The 23,087-nt window shown below is 45.5% G+C and overlaps 1 protein-coding gene across 2 annotated transcripts in view; it reads right to left on the bottom strand.

Moving 5' to 3' along the window:
- The window catches only part of GRK4 (G protein-coupled receptor kinase 4), a 191,639-nt gene that overhangs the window by 17,174 nt on the left and 151,378 nt on the right, over positions 1 to 23,087 (bottom strand). Inside the window, exons 6-11 of one of the 2 annotated variants that reach the window (XM_040419179.1) lie at positions 14,961 to 15,053; positions 11,077 to 11,140; positions 10,874 to 10,996; positions 3,967 to 4,157; positions 3,044 to 3,081; positions 2,761 to 2,850 (exon numbers count right to left, since the gene is read on the bottom strand). In XM_040419179.1, coding sequence (XP_040275113.1) covers positions 2,761 to 2,850; positions 3,044 to 3,081; positions 3,967 to 4,157; positions 10,874 to 10,996; positions 11,077 to 11,140; positions 14,961 to 15,053 — 599 coding nt within the window. Of the gene's footprint in view, positions 1 to 2,760; positions 2,851 to 3,043; positions 3,082 to 3,966; positions 4,158 to 10,855; positions 10,997 to 11,076; positions 11,141 to 14,960; positions 15,054 to 23,087 lie in introns of both variants that reach the window. The other variant, XM_040419178.1, reaches the window with a different exon arrangement.

The raw sequence follows: 23,087 nt of genomic DNA on the forward strand, positions 1-23,087 counted from the left end.
AGGGTTCACATACTTTTTATTGCAACTGTATACCGTACATCTCATATCTGGAATCTACCACCTGTTTGGCCTCCACAATCAGCAAGCCGGGAGCACCATTATCATTTATACAGCGTCATTATAGGACGGCGCCATCTCTACATATTCTCACATCTTTATGGTGGTCCAGATCCGGATGGGGACTATCTATCTTCAGTAATAGTAAACTCATATTGCAAATACTTTGGAGACTCATCACCTGTTCTGTTATAATACGCAGAAAGCCGAAATACGAATATACAACATGCTGCGCTTTTCACGCAACGCATAACTGATGCGTGAAAAAAAAAACGCTTGTGTACACAGACCCATTGAAATGAATTGGTCAGGATTCAGTGCGGGTGCTATACGTTCACGTCACGCACTGCACCCGCGCAGTGAAAGGGGCCTTACTCTGTGCCCGCTGTGTTTTTTGTTTTTTCCTTTTTTAGCTATACTGAGCAGTTTTACAGCTTTGGTGTCAGTGGATTAAAGGGCTTCTGTCACCCCACTAAACTCATTTTTTTTTTTTTGTGTACTTATTATCCCTTATCCTGCCATACATTATGTTATTAATAATTTTCGTTCAGTAGATTTAGCAAAAAACGTACTTTTATGATATGCTAATTACCTTTCTACCAGCAAGTAGGGCGTCTACTTGCTGGTAGCAGCCGCAGAAAACCGCCCCCTCCTCTTGTTGATTGACAGGGCCAGCCGCGATCTTCTCCGGCCAGCCCTGTAAGCATTTCAAAAATTGCGCGCCTGTGTTGATTCGGCGCAGGCGCTCTGAGATAAGGAGGCTCGCCTCCTCAGCACTCCCTCAGTGCGCCTGCGCCGATGAGGTCTTCTCTTTCGGTGATGTCATCGGCGCAGGCGCACTGAGGGAGTGCTGAGGAGGCGAGCCTCCTTATCTCAGAGCGCCTGCGCCGAATAAACACAGGCGCGCGATTTTTGAAATGCTGACAGGGCTGGCTGGAGGAGGAGATCGCGGCTGGCCCTGTCAATCAACAAGAGGAGGGGGCGGTTTTCTGCGGCTGCTACCAGCAAGTAGACACCCTACTTGCTGGTAGAAAGGTAATTAGCATATCATAAAAGTATGTTTTTTGCTAAATCTACTGAACGAAAATTATTAATAACATAATGTATGGCAATATGGCAGGATAGGGATTATAAGTACACAAAAAAAAATATGAGTTTAGTGGGGTGACAGAAGCCCTTTAAGGAATGGTCAGCTGTGTGACAGGCAGAGAAATCCTCTCTGCTACTTGGCAATGTACATACAGTGCCTTGAAAAAGTTTTCATACCCCTTGAACGTTTCCACATTTCTTCACGTTACACCCACAAACTCAAAAGTATTTTATTGGGATTTTATGTGATAGACAAACGTAAAGTAGCGAGTATGTGCGGAGTGAAAAGAAAATGAAAAATACGTGGTTTTCTAAATGTTTAATAAATAAAAATCTGAAAAGTGTGTGTGCATTTGTTTGTTTGCTATGGGGCCCAGCCTTTTCTAGTTATGTCTCTGGTTGTGATGTCTTACCTTGTCATGATATCATAGTTACGTTCTGTTACAGTCAGTCATGCTTTGATACGATGTTAAGGCCTGACATGATGTCATGTCATGATATGATGTAATAGTTCTGTTCTGGTGTAATATTGTGATATGAAGTTATGTCCTATTGTGTCCTAATGTCATGAGACAATCTCCAGAAGGAGAAATGGTAACCCTCCCCGACGAAGGCCTCTCTCATCCTGTTAAAAGGGTTGTCTCACCTCACACACTGGTGGTATATCCCAGCGATATGCCACCAATGTCAGATAGGTGCAGGTCCTACCTCTGGGACCTGCTCCTATCTCTAGAATAGGTGAGAGCAGCCGAGCATGCACGGCCCCCCTCCATTCATTTCTCGGGGAGTTCCGAGAAGAGCCAAGTGCTGGACGTATTGTCGGCAACAGTTGTGCTGTGCGCTCTCTATTCATTTCTATGGGCGTTCTGAAAATATCCTGTTATGATGTCATATACAGTAGTTGTAAGCTAATATAATATCCTAGTTGTGTTGTGATACGATAACCTAGTTCTTTCCTTACATGTGGATATCCTAATAGGATATGATGCCATAGGTTTGTCCTGATATTATATGATGTCCTAGTATAATACTAAAATAATGTAATATCCCATTCACTTGAATGGGGCAACAATGCAATACCCAGCACTGCCACTAGTAAATGTATGGAGCACCGTACACGATCAAGAGCAGAGGGGGTGCTGAAAGTGGGACCCCCATGGTCTAATATTGATGGCCTATCCTCAGAATAGGTCATCAATATCAAAACTCCTTAAAGGGTAGTTGTATTTAATTTCTTAGACTTCAAAGCGTTTCTCCACTTTGGGACCCTGTTAGAAGGGTCTTTATACAATAAGCTGATCACAAAATGTCTTCCTGCTGGTATCCGCAGTGATCACCTGTAATCTATAAGGAAACTTGTTTGGAAGTGTTCACTTTTCCTGCAGCGCCACTACAGGAGAAATGAAGTATTACACAGTGTCCATTCACATCAATGGGTTGTCTGTGTTATGCAGGACAGGTCAGGTCCTCTATATCTTTGTAGCCACTGAGCAAGAGATAAAGGTACTGAAAAGGGAACCCCCCTCTATTAACTTACATAGGATGGGTGACAAAACATTTTCTAAAGCAGACCAACTGAAAATATTTTCTAGAAAAAAAAAAGTCAGCATATACCCATATAACCCACTGTGCCAACTCTGCCACGAATGGACTCTCCTTCAGGTATGTGCACCGCTAACCCGAGATCTGAGATCCTGATGTGCCCTGTGAAATGAACAGCAGCGTTATAACTCCATTTTTATGGCAAATCATGTAGCAAGAATGTTTCAGTCACTGACAACAAGCAGATGTCTTTAAAATGGTGAGAAACGAAGACAGAAAAATACTTGTGCCATGTGGTCCCCACGACAAAACCGGAGGCACACCTTTAACATGGTATTATCACCAAGGCACTTACCACGGTCATCCAGCAGGATATTTTCTGGCTTTAAATCCCTTCAATAAAAAAAAAATAAAAAAAAATAGAGATTTAAAGGGATATTACATAACTTTGATTTAAAGGCGGTGGCTAGGTTTAAAAAGACATGGCTGCTTTCTTCTAGAAACAGTGCCACACCTGTCCATGGGTTGTCTGGTAGTGCAGCTCAGCTCCACTGAAGTGAATGGGACTGAGCTGTAATACCACACACAACCTGTGGACAGGTATGGCACTGTTCTTGGAAGAAAGCAGCCATGTTTTTTTCTAATCGGATATGTTTTTGTTTTTCTAATCCTGGACAAACCCTTTAAGCTATTGAGCGACTAACATGCTTTACTAGCAACGTGAATGCAGGATTTGTGCAACACCTCAAAAAAATCTCATTAAAGTAGAAAGTACAAGCTCCTCAATGCATTATACACTGCTCTTTTCCATGGTTACGACCACCCTGCAGTCCATCAGTGGTGGTCGTGTTTGCACACTAGGAAAAAGCACCAGCCTATGTGCGCTCCCATGGTCCCAGCCACGAGAGAGGCCGGTGATTTTTACTATAATGTGCAAGCACGACCACCACTGAAGGATTGCAGGGTGGTCATAACCATGGAAAGAACCGTATATAATGTAATGGGAAAACGAATCCAGACAGCAAAGGAAGCAATATGGACAATAACAATACATTAGTAAGAGCCTTGTATTAATTTTCTCTACATAATAAATGCCACTTGCTGAAGTGAGACATCCCCTTTAATTATATACACATAAACAGATGTAGCAGGGGTGAATTTGTCCTTTTATCTTTTGGGACTGCTTTCTTTGTCCACTTTGATACTGTAGGATCATAATGAAAACCAAGAGACAAACTGAGATCTGCTACACTGGCCACTGCATTCTTGTCGCCTCACCTGTAAACGATCCTCTCTCGCTGCAGATCCTCCAGGCCGCAGCACAGCTCGGCAGCATAAAACACCGCTCTCTGCTCATCAAAGCCCGGGTTCCCCATGTTGTAGATGTGAAACTTCAGGTCCCCGCCATTCATAATGGTTAATACTAAGCAAAGGGCGTCCTTGGTTTCATACGTGTAGGCTAAACTAACCTGAAAAGATGGACAGTAATGGTGAGTGGACCATGCGACGTTACACACAAGGCGCCATGATTCATCTCTATTATACACAGTGCAATGGTTTCTGGAACTGCCCCTCCTGGGGATAAAAAGGCTGCAGGAAACTGGGTATATGTAGGGACGCAATGAGTAGCCATAGGGGGGGCGATTTATCACACTGGTGTAAAGGAAAACGGGTTTAGTTGCCCATAGCAACCAATCAGATTCCACCTTTCATTTTCCAAAGGAGCTCTTAAAAATAAAAGGAGGAATCTGATTGGTTGCTATGGGCAACTAAGCCAGTTCTACTTTACACCAGTTTGATAAATGACCCCCATTGTACCTAAGGGGCAGAATGGCTATTTGGCAGTGCCTTAAAGGGATTGTTCATCTTTTGAGGAGGTTTGGACAGCCCCCCCTTTCTGGCCACACCTGCAAAGAGAAGCATACCTACCTGCTCCCCGTCGCTGGGGCCTGGCTCCTTCACAGCCTGGCGGCCGCCACCGCTTCGCCCAGGTCCCCCGTGGTCAACATGCGCTTTGACGTCAATTGATATGACTCACCTCCGAGACCAGTAATTGGCTGCAGCGGCGTCAAAGTGGATGTTGACAGTGGCCGGGCAGCAAAGGAGCCAGGACCCATGGCGGGAGCAGGTAAGTATGCTTCCCTTTGCAGGCATGGCCAGAAAGGGAGTCTGTCCAAAGGTAAACAACCCCTTTAAAAAACAGTTCTCCGAACTGTGGAGGAGGTTTATTAAAACTGGTGCTCATAACAACCAATCAGATTCCACCTTTCATTTTCCAAAGGAGCTCTGAAAAATGAAAGGTGGATTCTGATTGGTTGCTATGGGCAACTAAGCCAGTTTTCCTTTACACCAGTTTTGATAAATCTCCCCCTGTATATTTTTTTAAAGGGTTATTCATTAGGGGAGTTAAGCAGACTGAGGTGGGGAAACATTCAGTATAATGGAGGAGATTTATCAAAACTGGTGTAAAGGAAAATGGGCTTCGCTGCCCATAGCAACCAATCAGATTCCACCTTTCATTTTCCAAAGGAGCTCTGAGAAATGAAAGGTGGATTCTGATTGGTTGCTATGGGCTACTAAGCCAGTTTTGATAAGTCTCCTCCAAAATATAATACATTCTTGTAAATTCCTGCTCATTCTGGGCTGTAAAGTCAAGGAGGCCGCCCCGTCAGTGACTGAGAGCTATCTATGCACAGCCATGGAGGGAAGGCTGTCAGTCACTGGTAACACCCAGAATGAGCAGGCCTCGGCTGAGGTGTGCATTAAAACCTGGCTCCGATATATATGTCATTCGTAGCTAAAGGGGTTCACGTGAGTGGGAGCGGTGTTGCAGTAACTAGGCACGGCCACTGGATGGGGCTGTGTAGGTCTGCTGCTACCCCCGCTGGTGATACTGGTGACCTATCCTGAGGTTCGCTCATTAGCATTTACATCTCAGAGAACCCCTTGATTGTTTAGGAGCCCATAAGCCACCAAGTACTACTACCCTAATGTCCAAATGACCAGGGCTCCCCTATGTGGAAAAAACCCAGGGGACACAGGTGAAATCGTACGTCCAAAGCTCCGACGCATTTCCAACACAAGGGCTTTGTTGTGGGAAGGACACTACGCTTGTCAGGAGCTAATTGAATTAAAATGCCAGTGCGCGTTTCTCATTTTGCCTTTGAAAGCCCCCATTCTTGGAGTTCTGAAGGACTTGACCCACCATCTGGTTCCGGTCATTCCAGCTCTCGAACCCTGATTGCGCCAACGTATTTGTGTGTAAAATTCCAGCAGGGTCGCCTCAAGAAGAGGAGATCGCAGGACAAAGCCCCTTCTGTCCCACTTGTCTTCTTCGTGGAGACACCCGCCACGTTATGGTCACTTGAGGAGGGGGTCACAAGTGCCAGCCTCGGTCACTGTAAGTTCTTTCTTCTGGCCCCAAAAAAGAAAAGTTGCTGAGCAATGATAATGACTTAAAGAGGACACGTCCCCTCTCCTGACATGTCTGTTTTAGTAACTACTTGCATCCACCTTGTAATAATTCTGGAGCCTCTTTTCTTATGACTCTAAGTTGTGCTATAACTATATTATTCCTTCTAGAAGTTTATACATGAATTGCCAGCAGTCTGCAATGAAGGCCCATCTGGGTGTTTCCAGTTGGGGGTGTCCCTGCACAGTCTGACACTGACAGAACTGATTAGATAGTGTCAGACTGTGCAGGGACACACCCTCAACTGGACCTTCACTGCAGACCGCTAGTAATTCATTCATAACTTCTCGAAGGAATAATAGAGGAATGGTAAAACATAGAGTCCTAAGAACATATGCTCCAGAATTGTTATTACGTGGGGAACACAAGACACATCAGGAGAGGGGACAGGTCCTCTTTAAATTGAATATTAAAGGGGTTTTTCAAAATTTTTTTTAACTGATCAGTGGGGGTCTGACACCTGGGACCCCCGCCAATCAGCTGTTTGAGAAGGCACCAGCAGCGCGCTTGCAGCTTTTCCTAGGCCATGTGACGTCACGTTCATCAATGATGTTGCCTAGGAGCAGCTCAACCCTATAGAAGTGACTGGGGCTGAGTGCGATACAAAGAACAGCCGCTATACAATGTACGGCGCTGTGCTTGGTGAGCAGGGAGAAGGTTGCGGTGCTACTGAGAGCACCGATGCCTTATCAAAAAGCTGAGCGGCGGGGGTCCCGGGTGTAGGAAACCCACCGATCATATACTGATGGCCTATGTTGTTTGTGGACGAGTATATATTTTTTCAAATCCCTTGTAAGTGCTTTCCACAAATTCACCACTAGAGGTCACTGTCCTACCATGCTCTGCATAGGCGTTCTTAGAAAAGGGAAAAGCTGGAAAATGTTGAATTATTTTTTCAGATAATTATTAATTCAAATTCTTATTCTTTGCTAGATAACCCAATGTTTAAAAATGCATAAGCTAAAGTGTTCTGGGCCTGCAGAACGGTGCTTTTGTCATGAATCTTTAAGCACAATCAATAATGACCAGCATTTCATGGTTACACTTATGTCCGATGTGACTGGATTTGACCTCTTGCATAATTGATATGTCTCGGCCATGTGCGGTCTGATGGAGAATGGAGCTTCGGAAAGTGTCCGGCACTATAACACTCTAAGACAGGAGTGTGCGGAACGTGATACAAACAGCAGGCAGGTCCCAGTATGGCGCATGTGTGGATACAAGCTACTGTAGTGCCAAAGGGATGACAACCATGTACCAGGCACGTAGAGCCAGCTAGCAATATGGCCAGTGTAGCAGTGGTGGGAGGAATGTCGGCCTCAGCTTAGCTGCAATGTCCAGGGGAATTAGAGGTAATCTGGCATCCACTGGCTGCTGCTTTGCCCTTTCCCCATGCTTTACATTGCAGCACAGATTGGCTACTGTATGTAATCAACAGCTAATCAGCATCTTAGAGGCATTTAGATGATGCCATTGTGCTCATTCATCATGGCATCTCACAGATGTCACAGATAAAGGGGAAGGGAAAACACCAAATACACACCACAATGAATAGACAACAATCTAGGCCTCAAAAGCTAAGGAAGAGGGATGGTGACCTCCTAGTAATCCCTAGGCTATTCCCTAACTCCCGCGAGTATGAGCAGATCCTGATGGTGGAAATACTCATACACTGGATACCTAAAGCCCTGCTAAAACTGACGAGCCCTAGGATAGGTAGCAGGGGATGACACAGCTGGTTCCTTCCAGAATGAAGGAACCTGGGTCTCCGTGAGGCCTAGAAACAACACGCTCCAGATAATAAGAAACAGCGAAGGCAACAAGTACTTGGCTTAGAGATGTATGGAGAAGCAGGAGATCCAAGACAAACCAGCACTAGCAACTCCAAGCAGATATGATCAACCGCATGGTCAGCAGTGTGAGGCGGATCTAAATAAAGCCTCATCACTGATAACGAGCGGCACCTGAGGAGAGGTGAGATCCTGCCAAACAACAACGTACATAGAGGAAAACAGAGAGACCTGTCAGATAGCCTCACGTTCAGCAAGTCTACCCGATCTTCTCACCTCTGTCACAGGATGGACCGTAACAACAGATGACCCAATCTGAAAGGGCATGCCATTGGTGGGTATGCAAATTAAAGGAGACTTCTAAAATCTTCTGGAGATTCCTGTCCCTGTAGAACCCCAAAAGAGGGCTAACATTTGTTGTGCACTAGTAGTGATCCCGATCAGGGGTGCACCACCAATGAGGCCAGTTGAGGCGATCACCTCAGGCAGCACCAGGTAGGGGCAAGGGAGGGGCAGCCGAAGGGCCATGGGCTGAAGGGAAGGGGTTAGATTAAGAAATTGGCATTGGGGAGGGGGGGGGGGTCGCTGTTTGAGTTTTCGCCTCAGGCAGCAGGAAGGCTAGGTGCACCCCTAAACCCGATGCTGCGGAATCTGGTGACATCATCATCTAGATGACATCACACATCTGTCTACATCAGCTACTGTAGCTCACTGTGTTTCAATGACTGGTCTGAGTTAGAATAAAGGTCTACATAACAGCACATCATGGCAAACATTATCTATCAGCATCCATTATTGAAGGAAAAGGTTTTTTTTCCAGTAGGATTACATCATAGCCAAAGGATGCATGATCAATATTTAACTTCGCTTGGACAAATCTACAGCACTCAGCGTATTGATTGTTTCCTGGGGGGGGGGGTCCGGAGTGCTTACACTGGGGGGTAATGGGAGCCAGTGTGAAGGACGTTGCACTTCCTGCAGAGCGGGTCATCGATCTGCTGACCCTTCTCTCTCACCAGTAGACACTGGTTATAACAGGGATCACATTCTTCTACAAGGTGGTAGTCACTGGTAGAAACACAGTAGATTTAGTAGTAGTCACCGCAGTAATCTGGACCCTTTCACTCTTTTCATATTTTGCTATGTTGCCGCCTTGTGAGAAATTTAAAAAAGATTCACGTTTTCCCGCATTATTCTGTACTCCGTCCACCATTATGAGAAAGTGAGAACAGAATGGTCAAAAGCTAATTTATTCAAAAGGAAAAACTAAAATCTTACATTGACTCAAGTATTCACACCCTTTACGCAGAAGCCCCTTTGGCAGTGATCACAGCCTCCAGTCTTCTTGGGTGATGCCACAAGGTCTGCACACCTGGATTTGGGGATTTTCTGCCGTTCCTCTCTGCAGGTCCTCTCAAGCTCTGTCAAGTTGGATGGGGATTGTCAGTGGACAACCATTTTCAGGTCTCTCTAGAGATGTTCAATTGGGTTCAAGTCAGGGTTCTGGGTGGGCCCCTCAAGGACATTCACAGAGTTGTCCCTAAACCACTCCTGTGCTGTCTTGGCTGTGTGCTTAGGGTAATTGTCTTGTTTGAAGGTGAACCTTCGGCCCAGTCTGAGGTCCAGAGCATTTGGATCAGGTTTTCATTAGGAATATCTCTGTACTTTGCTCCATTTAGCTTTCCCTCAATCCTGACCAGTCTCCCTGTCTGAGCTGCTGAAATACACCCCACAGCATGATGCTGCTACCACCATGCTTCACTATAGGGATTAGGTATGGTACTGGAAAGTTGATGGGAAGTACCTGTCTTCCTCCAAAGAAATTCAATCTTGGCTTCATCAGACCAGAGAATCTCGTTTCTCACAGTCAGAGTCCTTTAGGTTCTTTTTTGCAAACTCCAGGAGGTCTTTCATGTGTCTTTTACTTAGAAGAGGCTTCTTTGTGGCCACTTTGCCAAAACGACCACATTGCTGGAGTACTGCAGTGATGGCTGACCTTCTGGAAGTTTCCCCCATCTGACACAGGATCTTTGAAGCTCATTGGTTTCTTGGTGACCTCTATTCCTCAAACCCCCCTCCGATTACTCATTTTCGTGGGGCAGCCAGTTCTAGAAAAAGTCCTGGTTGTTCCAAACTTCTTCCATTTAAGAATTATGGATGCCACTGTGCTCTTGAGAACTTTCAGTGCAGCAGAAATGTTTTTGTATTCTTCTCCAGATCTGTGCCTCCACACAATCCTGTCTCTGACCCCCAGAGACCAAAAATGTTGACGTGTCAAGTTTTTAGAAATGATAATTAAACCTTAAAGGGCTTTTGTTGAGAACTTCCTTACTTGTATTAGCACTCAGCACAGGTAATCTTTCAGCCCCATCAGTAGAGCGGTGCACGTTACTATCATCAACTTTAGCAGGGCATCTTAGGTGACCCTTTGCTTTAAAGACCTATCCCAGAAGTCCCGTTAGAGGCTGCAGTTACAACTAAAGCTTTGTCAACTAATGATAATCACATTATATTTAAAACCAAGGATCCTCCACTTTGCTTTCTAAAGAAGTTCTGCAGCAGTGACGCGTGTTGGCCACTGTACAACCTCTGCCAAAAAATATACTCACCTACCCTTTATATTGTTGTTTTTGTACCATTCTACAATCCCATACACTGAATTAGTCCCCCTTCTTGGACAGTCCTATAGCACTGATCACCCTGATCCCCCTGGTCCATGAATGGATGGTGCAGAGGGCACCTCTGCAGAACATTGCACCATTCAGAGTCAGGGCGACAGGGGGCATCATAATGGGCACCAGTACACGCAGCATCCTTTATGTGTGTGGAATACGAATACTGATGGTAAGGACAGAGTCAGTAACAAGTAGAACGTGAAGATGGCTGCCGAGAGCTCGATACTTACTACAAAGTAACTATTTACTTTTTCTAAAATCAGCTTTTCGTTTAATGCCATGGATTCTCCTTTCCTCTTTTTTATCCTTTTCTTTTCCAGCTTTTTACAGGCGTACATCTTCCCAGTGGCTCGGACTTGGCAGGCACACACCTAGCAAAAAATACGTACCAGTCAGGATGGGTCAATGAAACGTATGTGGTACCCATGGTGCAAGGGCTACATGTACTCACCTCACCAAATCCACCTTTCCCCAGCACCCGGTAATGCCGAAATGTGTTCTTCGTGACTGGCTGCCTGAAATACAACAAGGCGACAAATAACGGATAAGCCTATTTTTTGAGACATCTAATTTACAGCAGAGTAGCAGTCGCATCAAAGATGCCCAAGGGTGGTCTGCATGTGGGGGGTCTCTGCTGCGGAGGTAGTAGTGGGGTCTCAAGGCTCACTATGACATATAAGCAAGGGGGTGGGTGTGGACAGTTCATCAACAATGTAAAAGATCCACCATGGTTTTTAGGTCCATCTGACCCTCTGTCATGTTGTCTCAGCTATGTAGTTTTCTGTACATTGTTTTGCACTTTGTTTTATTAAAAATTGTCATATAACGCTTTTATATTTGCAAAGAAGGTCTTTGCAAATGTAAAAGCGTTATATGACAATTTTTAATAAAACAAAGTGCAAAAAAACTAATTATAGAGCCCACTGTGGATACGCTTAGACAACAATGGCTGATGTGCTATCTAGGATCATCCTATATAGGTAGTCCTGGAACAAACCAGTAGGTAGACAAAACATTAATGAGGACCCTCAACTTGTTCCCATAACGCCACCATATAATGGTCAGTTAGTTTAGTACAGTACAGTGTCCACATAATACCACTTATATAACAGTTTTGCACAATGTCCACATAAAGGAACTGTCCAGACATGACCTAGAAAATGATATGGATGTCGGTACCTACAGGAGATCATTATCTGCTATCTTTTTTCCTGAGATCTTGCTTCTTGGCTGCACTTTAGCTGAGATCTATGAGAGCAGAGCTGGGATCTGTGACTACAGTTTAACTACAGTGCCTACAGGGAGCTTGAAGTAGTCTGAGACACCCCCCCTGCCTCCTGATTGGTTAAGGCTGTTTTCAGCCAATCACTGCCTGACACACTGCATTGCACCCACTGTCCAAAGACATTCTGCAGCAACTGCTGTATATGAGGTATACAACACCTAACGAGCATTGCAGCTGCTGCAGAACCTCTTTGCAAAGCAATGTGGGGCGGGTTACATGCCAGTAGTCAAGCTGGTGGCTTTTGATAATTCTTTTTTTGCATAGCTGTATATACCCAAGCATATCCTGATATCAGAACGTGCTGATAACAGGGCTTATTTACAGACGTTTAAATGGAAAAAGTCAACTCGAGTAAATTACCTTCTATTCCACTGTGGAAATATTTGATTAGGGCAAGGGTTAAAGACACCCGCTCTGCTGGGACCAGCATGCTCCACATTTTCATGTGTCAATGGAAGATTTGCAGTTAAACAATGTTTTACAAAAGTTTACAGCTTGTTTTAACCAGTCAAGTAATAGTAACAGGTGCAAAAGTGAAAAGCACCAGCAGAGGGCGCTCAGGTCTACGACAGAATGCACACATATACCTTAAAGCACGGATGCTCAACCTGCGGCCCTCCAGCTGTTGTAAAACTACAACTCCCATCATGCTCGGCTGTAGGCCGATAGCTGTAGGCTTTCCGGGCATGCTGGGAGTTGTAGTTTTGCAACAGCTGGAGGGCCGCAGGTTGAGAATCCCTGCTTAAAGCGACCCACACACGAGATAAAGGCTGTCTCTCCCGACGCTCCCATACACATGCATGCTCGGCTGCACATGCAGTTCTTGTGAATGCGTGAAAGCCTCTGCCAGCAGCTTATCATCCAAGGTCTAAGGGATTGGGCATGTTGAAATCCAGCAGGCCTGACTCTTCACTTCAGGTCCCTTCTAAAACAGACTTTAATAGCCATACATGCTTTACGTTTATAAGCTGATTTACATTACAAGAGCAAAAAAAAGGGGGTTTGTGGGACGTCCCTTTTAATCCAGAATCTGTTCTAGAAGCAAGTGACAGCCAGGTAACTAGAAAACGAATTAATGGTCTCGCACTTGTTAGAATGCGTTGGATGTGCAGTTAAGACATGTCCAGTATATACTGATCTCAAAAACGAAACTATAAAAATTTGAAAAAAACAAAACAAATAAATAATAAAAAATGAAAAAATTATAAAAAAAATTAAAAAAATATATGAAAAGAGTAAGCAGTTTGAATAAACTATAATATGCGAATAGTATAGCCGAACATTGCACTCTCTCAGTACGGTGGGCCCCCTGTTGATTTTAATCCGGGCCCCTTTCAGTCTGAAAACCATCTCCGTACCAGGCACATAAAACCACTGATGCTGTAGCTGAAAATAGTATCCGAGCACAGCCGTATGTTTCATCGCAGCTTCCAGCAAAACACTATAAAACAATATCTAATCAATATCGTAAGTACTTTCTTCCAGGGTCCAGTGCTCTTTATATGAACACATAACCCGCTGTTTGTAGCCACTCAGCAAACACGTCACCTTCTCGCCCCGTAAAAACCCACAGAACGGTGCATCCGATTGGAACAATTACGAGTTATGGCCAAGCTCTTATCTAAACTCGCTGCTTGCATTTATTTTATGGCGGCTGCAAGGCATTTTAGGGCCATCAGACGACGTCGTAGAAGGCACTGATGCGAGGTCTGTGAATAACAGGCCGGACACACGGCCACACAATTAATCGCGGAGCAGGGTAACATTCCATTTATAATATACCCGAGCTATGGAAATATTACTGGACCTGTCAACTTCTCAAGCCTGGTCAAATGAATGGCATCCAAAAGGGTCATCCCAAGTCCTAGTTATAATGAACAGGATGACAGGCCGAACTGGATGGACAAATGTCTTTTTTCGGCCTTATGTACTATGTTACTATGTTACTAGAATACGCTTGTAGAGTTACGTAACACGTATGGGATAAGACGTAATGTGAATAGAACCTCATTTTAATATTAAAGGGTGTTTTCTTTTATATGAACCCACCTTAATTAGCCATAAATCGCCTGTAGGAGAAAGTCTATGAGATATTTATCATTCAGAAGTTGGATCTGTCTCTCAGGAACCCTTTCATGCAAAGCTGCTCTTCTGAAAAACCACCTTCTGCCAAAGTCACGTCCCTTACCAGGTTTCCAGCATGGACTATGGACTGGACATTACTTTCGATGTGGATGGGACCAGAACTATTCCTCTCCATGGCACATGCATGAACTCCTGAACATGCGCCAGGGAGAGGAATAGTTCTGAACCCAGCCGAATCGGAAGTGACATCCCATTCGCAGCCCAGGCCGGAAACCTGGCAAAGGATGTAATGTTGTCAGAAGTGGACCTCAGAAACGCGTGACATCATTGCGGCGGACCACCGCAGTGACCAGATACCCCAAGGGACCACTGAGGCCAGTGACTGGCTGCAGCATTCAAGTGGGGCAGTCAGGGATGTCATCAATGCCAGAAGAAAATAAAAATAAGACCGCCATGAGCAGCAGCACTGGAACGGCAGGGGATCAGACAGGTGAGTAACGCCCGTGGGATCCTACAGTTATGAAGAAGCTAAGCTTGGGCTTTGAAGAAGAGAGATTAACAAGTAGACGATATGAGATACTTGCAACCCCAAAACAAGAATACACAGCAATATAATGTAAAAAATACATATTTTATTATTCAAATATACAGAAATATTTAAAATCCAGTACTAGCAGCATACATACACAGGAATGAAGAAAACCGGGCCACATGTAAAGTGTCATATGTCGATCTATAAAACCCCTAGATGAAAGGTATTCAAGTTCGATTTCCTTTTACACCACCTAGACCTATTGGAGAGAGGGGCATCAAGTTTTTCCCAAATTGCAAAGTGCACCCTCCTAACAATGTATTTTATATATTGCTTTGTATTCTTGTTATGGGGTGGTGATTTGAGTTTACTATACACAGCAATCATTTTGTTGGGAGCGAACGTCATTTCGGTGTCGCTATGAGATACTTACCTCTCAAGCCATTTCCACTGTAAGAAGCGGGAGAAATACATGCTTTCCTGAAAATCCTCGAACGGTCCACCACGGAGAAAATCACGAACCACTCTGCAATAAACAGAGATGAGGCAGGAACAGCATTAGCCAAATAGGACATTGCATACACACGGAAAAGTGATGCCTTCTACATAACCAACATTTAAAGAAAAAACATATCTAATACATGTTCAAAAAAGTAAGCAAGGGTAAAAAGGTAGTACCAGAGGCAACCACCAGGTGGCCCTCCTCATTTATCAAAGGGGTTCAGCTATGAACCCGGACAGAACACAGTCTTCACTCATTCAGCATGAATGAGTAGAACATCAGAGCATGTCACGCTACTCCTTGCCCTGTGCTGAATCGCGCACGGCAAGGGCTGTTTTGTTTACATTCTCACTGCTAGGCGGAGGCTTCCGCCTAGCAGTGATCCCAGCACTAATGGGCAGCCTCCATCTTTACAGGCTAGGGCAGCTCTGAAGACCGCCCATTAGTGACATAACCGGGATCACTGCTAGGTGTAAGTCTCTGCCTAGCATACCCATAGTGAGACCCGGTAAGTCACCAGTTCTAAAGAAAAAGCACTTGCCCTACGTGATTCAGCACAGGCAAGGTGGGGCATCGGCAAGGACGGCGTCAGCACCCGGCATACCCGGGCAAGTGCTGGGGCCCACAGCTCCTGCGGGGGGCCCACAGCACAGCTGCCCCAGAAGCAATGAGCGCTTCCATCAATAAAGATGGTAGTGCTCATTGCTGGAGCGCAGGGAGCTGCGGTCCTGTCACTCACCGCGCTGCTCCCCTCCTTCAGGTCAGCCACACTCTGAATGGTGAAGCAGGAAGACTTCTCCCGACTCCACCATTCAGCCTGCAGGCACGGATCACGCAGCTGGCCTGTGTGGGCGGAGCCTGCAGTCCGATAATCTGCATAAGCTCCACCCACACAGTGCTGCAGAGCGGTCTGTGCCTGCAGGGAAGAGAGGACTGTGAGCTTCAGGAACGGGACAAGGTGAGTAGGTACTGTGTTTTTTTGTTTTTAATACAGAGGGGTCACAGAGGACTTTATTACTATGGAGGGGGCACAGAGGACTTTATTACTACGGAGGGGGCACAGAGGACTTTATTACTATGGAGGGGGCACAGAGGACTTTATTACTATGGAGGGGGCACAGAGGACTTTATTACTATGGAAGGGGCACAGAGGACTTTATTACTATGGAGGGAGCACAGAGGACTTTATTACTACAGATGGGGCACAGAGGACTTTATTACTACGGAAGGGGCAAAGAGGACTTTATTACGATGGAGGGGGTACAGAGGACTTTATTACTATGGAGGGGGCACAGAGGACTTTATTACTATGGAGGGAGCACATAGGGCATTACTAATGTGAAGGGGCACAGAGGCCATTACTAATGTGAAGGGGGCACAATGGGCATTTCTACTATGGAGGGGGTACAGAGCCATTGGGCATTACTACAATGAAGGGGGCACAGTGGGCATTATTACTGTGAAGGGGGCACAGTGGGCATTATTATTGTGAAGGGGGGCACAATGGGGATTTCTACTATGAAGGGGGCACAATGGGGATTATTACTATGAAGGGGGCACAATGGGGATTATTACTATGAAGGGGGCACAGATAGGGCATTACAACTGTGAAAGGGGCACAGACAGGGCATAACTACTGTGAGAGGGCACACATCTGTACAAAACTACTGTGAAGGTTGTACAATGAGGGCAGTACTACTGTGAGGGGTAAAATTTTTGGGGGGAAGGGGTACCAGAGAAAGGACTCGCCCCGGGTGCCAAACACTGTAGGCACGCCACTGAAGCAGGGAACTATTTGCTCCACCATAGAGCCGCCAGCGCTCCACAGCAGCAGCACAATGTCCTCACACATGGTCCTGCTGATCTGTGTAGGAGGAGGAGCGGGGCAGGCTGGGAATCAGCCTCTGCTCCTCCTACACAGCAGTGCCATGTGTCACAGTATCCTGCTGATGGGGAGTGCAGATCATGGGAGGAGCCGGGTGACTGAGGCCAGGAGGATTTATTTGTTTATTTTACTTCCTGTGAAGGGGGCACATCTGGGCATAACCACTGTGAAGGGAGCACTGGGCACATATCTTGGCATATCCAACCGTAAGAGGGCACATATCTTGGGATATCTACTGTGAGGGGGCACATTTCTTGGCATATGTACTGTGGGGGCATATATCTTGGCATATGTACTGTGGGGGGCACATATCTTGGCATATGTACTGTGGGGGGCACACATCTTGGCATATGTACTGTGAGGGGGCACATCTTGGCATATCTACTGTGAGGGGGCACATATCTTGGCATATCTACTGTGAGGGGGCACATATCTTGGCATATCTACTGTGAGGGGGCACATATTTTGGGATATCTACTGTGAAGGGGGAACATATCTTGGCATATGTACTGTGAGGGGGCACATATCTTGGCATATCTACTATGAAGGGGGCATATCTACTGTGAGGGGGCATATATCTTGGCATATCTACTGTGAGGGGGCACATATCTTGGCATATCTACTGTGAGGGGGCACATATCTGTGAGTAGACCTGAGGGACTGAAACACTGGGTAGAAAATAAAAGTAGGCACATAAGGACTGATTCACATATATCCGCTCTGTAGCATGCTCTGTGTAAGGTATTTAATCTATAATACATGCAGTTCCATTGCTGTAAGCGCCGTGCAAAATTCCACAAGGGGGCCCAATGAGACTTTATCGCCCAAGGGCCCACGGAGACTTTATCGCCCAAGGGCCCACATGAACCTGGAGCCGGCCCTGGGCGTCGAAGCATTTCATGCTCTGATGCTCCACTCATTTATGCTGAATGATGGAAGAAGGGATTATGTCTGGGTTCATCTGTGAATCCGGACAACCCCTTTAATGTGATGTCTAATTTGTGCCCTATACTGGTCAGGAATTGCATATATTTTATTATGTATGGTAAATATTAAAGGCGTTGTCCACTTTCTGGTTATTGTTGACCACTGTGTCTGTAAGATGACTATATTGTACTTACTAATAAAATCTTTGTTGAAATTCTGTGCCTTTTTTTTTTACCAAGTCTCTTGTGCCGTCTACACCGAGGTCATGTCCATAAAATGGCTGCTGATGGAGGGTCATGTGACCAGGCAAATCACCTCCATGTGATGTCTCCTCTGTACACTGCACCTTCCATCTGCACTTGCACTGTTGGGTGTTAGAATGGAGGACGCTGAGTCATGTGTCTGGTCACATGACCCTCCATCAGCAGCCATCTTATGGGCAGGACCTCTGGGTCATACCATATGAAATATAGCAAACGGTACGGAACAACAACAAAGGCTGTATTAGAAAGTGCCATATAGACAGCTTACAAGTCACAAGTGGTCACAAGTAGCCAGAAATAGTTAGTAATTAGAGCATGGCACACATGACAGGCGTATTAGTCGCTCACCCCTTAACCTCCCCCTTCCCAACCCACTAATGACAGACTCAGCAAGTAGATTTATTGGCCTTTTATTAATAACATAAATACAATAAATACCATAAAAATAACTAACCCAAGGCCTTTCCACCTGAAGGCCCCCGTCCCAAGAACCTTACCAAGAACCTAGAGAAATGACAGCACAGGGAAGGTCTTTGGAGCCCCGTAAAATGACATATAACTTTCTCGCCCTCAGTTACTTACCTCTAGCCGATAAACGCCAGCTGAGGCAGAAACCGGTAACCAAGGGCAACAAACGTCATATCACACCCCAAAACCAATACCTTGGGAGTCCATAGCCCCCTTTGGCTCCCTCCCCACCACGCCAGAGCCACCCTAACCACGAACTCCAAGGACCCACCACCGCCCCCCAGGCCGCTATGACAAATCCCGCCAACCAACCTCTGCCTGACCAAACTTCAATCCACTCGCAACCACCCCAGCCCTACCACACAAGCTTTTAACGCCCCAAGACACCCGCATTAACCCAAGCAAAACCGCAGCCCAAAAGGGAGGGTGGGTGGGGGCTGCTGCCACACTGCTTTCTCTACAAATTGGCCCCTTTTCCCGCCCTTGCTACCCCTTTTAAGCCCTAAACCTCACCCCTAGCCCCCTTCCCTATTCACTATTCCTCCTCCTTAACCCCAGGCTCCACTCCCTCCAAGCCCCCGTCATGCCAGGCCTCCACCCAGGCTTGCAGCCCTAATTCCAGCCTGTCCTTGATAGTATATGATAAGCAGTAATACAAGGGGGGCAGCACTCTGAAGACTAAAATGACAACAATAAAGTAATAAAAAAGTGGTGAGAATTAAAAAAAATTAACTGTCTCTACTCTGTAGACATACCAAGAATGTAAAGGGGATGTCCAGCTTGTAAAATCCTTTGTGAATTACCCTGTTAGGGAATTACTGTATTAGTTAGTGGAAGGGGATATCTGTTCAGCATTTCCTGGTCAAAGTGGAGACTAGTTACAAAGTGTGTCTCTCGCTTTGGAGGACCTGACCAGTCCTGCATTTTAATGGGTACTGTGCAATGCTTTATTTCTCCTGTGGTGGCGCTGCAGGAAAATGGAACACTCGCTACCAGTTTCCTCACAGATTATAGCTGATCCTTGTGATCGGCTTATTGTCAAGGGACCAGTCTTACGGCCTTTGAGGTGTTTTCAGCGCCCTAAAAATTAATTACAAACATGGTGTAAGCACTGTGGATTCGATGCTGGAGCATTTGCGTGCCGGAAATCTGCAGCGTTGTACGGTAGCATTAAAGTGGATGAGATTTCTTAAAATCTTAGCCACATGCTGCAAAAAAATAAATAAATATAGAAATCTGCTGCGGAATTTAATTTCTGCAGCATGTCAATTTATGCTGTGGATATTCACAGCGCATATCACCCTTTGCCTTAGGCCTCAGGCACATGACTGTGTGTCCCGGCCGTTCAGGTCCACAATATATGGTCACCGGCCGTGTGCGCACCGTATCATTCACCGAAATGGGCACGCAATGCGGGAGGCACGATGCATTGTGGAATGAAGGCACGGATTGGAAGCACTACGGAGTGGGTTTTTCGGTCCGTGCCTCTGCACTGCAAAAATAGTGGTGCATGCACTACTTTTTGCGGTGCGGATCACGGACCCCATTCAAGTGACTGGGTCCGCGTCTGCAGACGGCGGGCACACAGTCGGTGTCCGTGCATCACGGGCATGGCCAGCATGCATAAGTCTTTACATAGAGTGACATCCACGGCAAATCTACAGCAAAAACTGCAACCGAATTTCCAGTAAATTTCACGTATATATGTACTTTAAACACAAAAAAATGCACACGTATCTTAAGTACCCAGCGCGCAATGCATCCATGGGCATGTGACAAATACAAATATGCCAGTGACCTAAGCAACTGAAGCAATGTATGTAAGCGGCAGGGTGCATATCTGAACCTATAGGCCACAATGTGGATCAATATCGTCAGTCATAGTAAAGGTCTTAAAAGGAAAACAACCAGTGGAACTGCACGCAGCGAAAGGACACACATTCCATTCACACAGAACACGTGTAATCAGGGCTGCTCCAGATTCCTGATAAAAAGGTCACAGGCGGAGGCTAATCATTTATAAACTGGTCCTGCGGAAAACCAGACTGCCATGGAAAATGCACGCTATACAAATACATGCAGACACACGTACACGCACTCTGGTGTCCAGTACATGACTGTATGACTTGGCCGAGCATGCATACGTGGTGAACGGGGAGAAGGCTGCTTCCAGACACCTCCGGCAGAGGCTTATCTCTCCTAAGGCCTCATGCAATTGACCGTGTACATTTTGCGGTCAGCAAACCGCGCATGTGTAAAAATACGGATGCGGTCCGTGCGCAGCCAACATTTTTATGGCTGACCCATGGACTTCAAATTTTGCAGACATATTCTTTCTTTTTGCGGAACCGATGATCCGTGTGCTTTCTGCATGTCCGTTCTGCAAATAGATAGAACATGTCCTATAAGTCAAAAGTCTGCACAAAAAAATGTTGATTCGTCACGGACGGTATCCGTGCTTTGCAGACCGCAAAATACGCACTGTCGTGTGCCTGAGGCCTAAAAAAAAAGAACCCAACAGTTAAAATCCAACTTGCGTGACCCTCATCTCCTCCCATACACATTAGATGGTTCCGCCAATATACACCTAATGTGTAAGGCTAGCTCCGCTCCTGGTTTTGTCGCACAATCTCTAAAGAAAATCACTGATCAAACACTGAGAAAATACTGACTGTGTGAAAGCGGCCTAACTCCACTTGCTGGCCTCCACCAGCTTCATACTCCCTGAAAAAGGTCAGACTATGTGATGCCATGCAGGGCCACAGGATTTTTTTTTTTGCTTTTGCACTCCTCCTAACTGTTTTTTTTTTATATTTATTATTTATTTTTCCAAAAATGTTAAGGGAGGATGAAAAAACACCAAAAAACATCCACAATTTTATTTCTTTTTAAATTTACACTTGATCATGTGGTTACCTTTATTCTATGGGTTGATAGGATATAAGGCAATGCAACATGCAGGTTTTATTATATAGAATTACATGTGCACAAAAGAACGCAAGCGAGTGTCCGCAGCGCAGCTCCTGCTTCCAGCACTGCCGGGGTCACATAGCATTACATTGATAGAGTTCTGGAATGTATTAGAGGACACTGACATAATGCTGTCAGTGTTATCCAATACATTCCAGAACTGTAAGGGTTACATAGCATCATAAATGAATATAATGCTATGTGACCCCCGGCAGCGCTGGGAGTTCAGGCCGGGAGCTGCGCTGCGGACTCGCTGCGTGACACACGTATCGTCTGCAAGGGGCCTAATACAGAGGGTATGAGATGAGACCAATCTCATGTAGACTTTGCTTCTTCATTCCGTGCGGAAATTGAAATTTCACCCTTTTCAATGCAAGGGCGAGATCTGCGGCAAAACGGCATCAGATCTGCACCAAAAACCGCAAGCAACACATGCATTTTCTTTTGTGGATTTGGTGAAGAAATGCACAGAAATCTACATGGACACCAAGCCTGTAGGGCTCAGTTGTATTTAAAGATGTTTTTCACTTCGCAATCCATTGCTTTATTCCGGAAAAAAAGCACTTGTAATCCATATGCAAATGAGCTGTTAAGTGCACTGAGGGAGGGCCCAAATCTCTATTAATCTTCCCACTCTTCCCTCTCCTTCTTGATTGACAGGGGCAAGTAAAATGACAATGCAGGAACCTGGCCCTGTCAATCAGAAAAAAAGAGGGTGGGGCTGGCAGAGGAAGCAGGAGGCGCAATGGTGCACAGAGTGGCTTGGGCCCGCCCTCGGTGCACTGAACTGCTCATGTGAAAGGTATCATTAGATTTCTAGTCCTACAAGCCATTATGCCTGGTGAATTTAATGGCGACATATCCCTTTAAAATCTAATGTATGTCTATGCAAGGGATTTGGATCTCTGTATGAAAAAAAAAAAAAGAAACTCCAGTCACTATAAAAAGAGAAGACCCATGACAGAATTTTGGATATAAGACGAAGATGCCAGATAATCTGATGAGTGAACTTCTTTCTTTGCAAACCCAGTGCAAGATTCGCAGGCATTCCAGAGCATGCTATCCTCGACCAAAAGTCCCATCTCTCCACAATGCACACAGGTTTAAGTTGCAAACAATGAACGTCACTTGTTTAAAGGTGATCCTGATATCCATGTGTGCTTAAACCTGAACGATAACCCCTCACGTACACTCAGTTACACATTACATCAGCTCGCTGCTGCCCCCTACTTGTTATGCAATGTGTACGAGAGATGGGAGAAGGGTAACGAGAACGGTTTCAGGGCTCACTATCAAAACGGGTAAAATATTTAATTCCACCCCTTTATGGTTTCTGTTCCCCCTGAATATGGCAGGGAACAGCTGCTAAAAAGTGACGTGGGAACCCTTCCTTAATAACGTTATCTCCAGTATTAAAAACACTAGTAGAAAATTCCATCGCATCATGGAAAGAGAGGAGTGGTCTGAACATAATGATGGAAATAAACAAAAACATATGCATTGGAAAAACTAAACTGAAGCAATGCACACGGCTTCCCCGAGAGG

This window comes from Bufo bufo, chromosome 2, assembly GCF_905171765.1.
Source record: "Bufo bufo chromosome 2, aBufBuf1.1, whole genome shotgun sequence".
Taxonomy (NCBI): domain Eukaryota; kingdom Metazoa; phylum Chordata; class Amphibia; order Anura; family Bufonidae; genus Bufo; species Bufo bufo.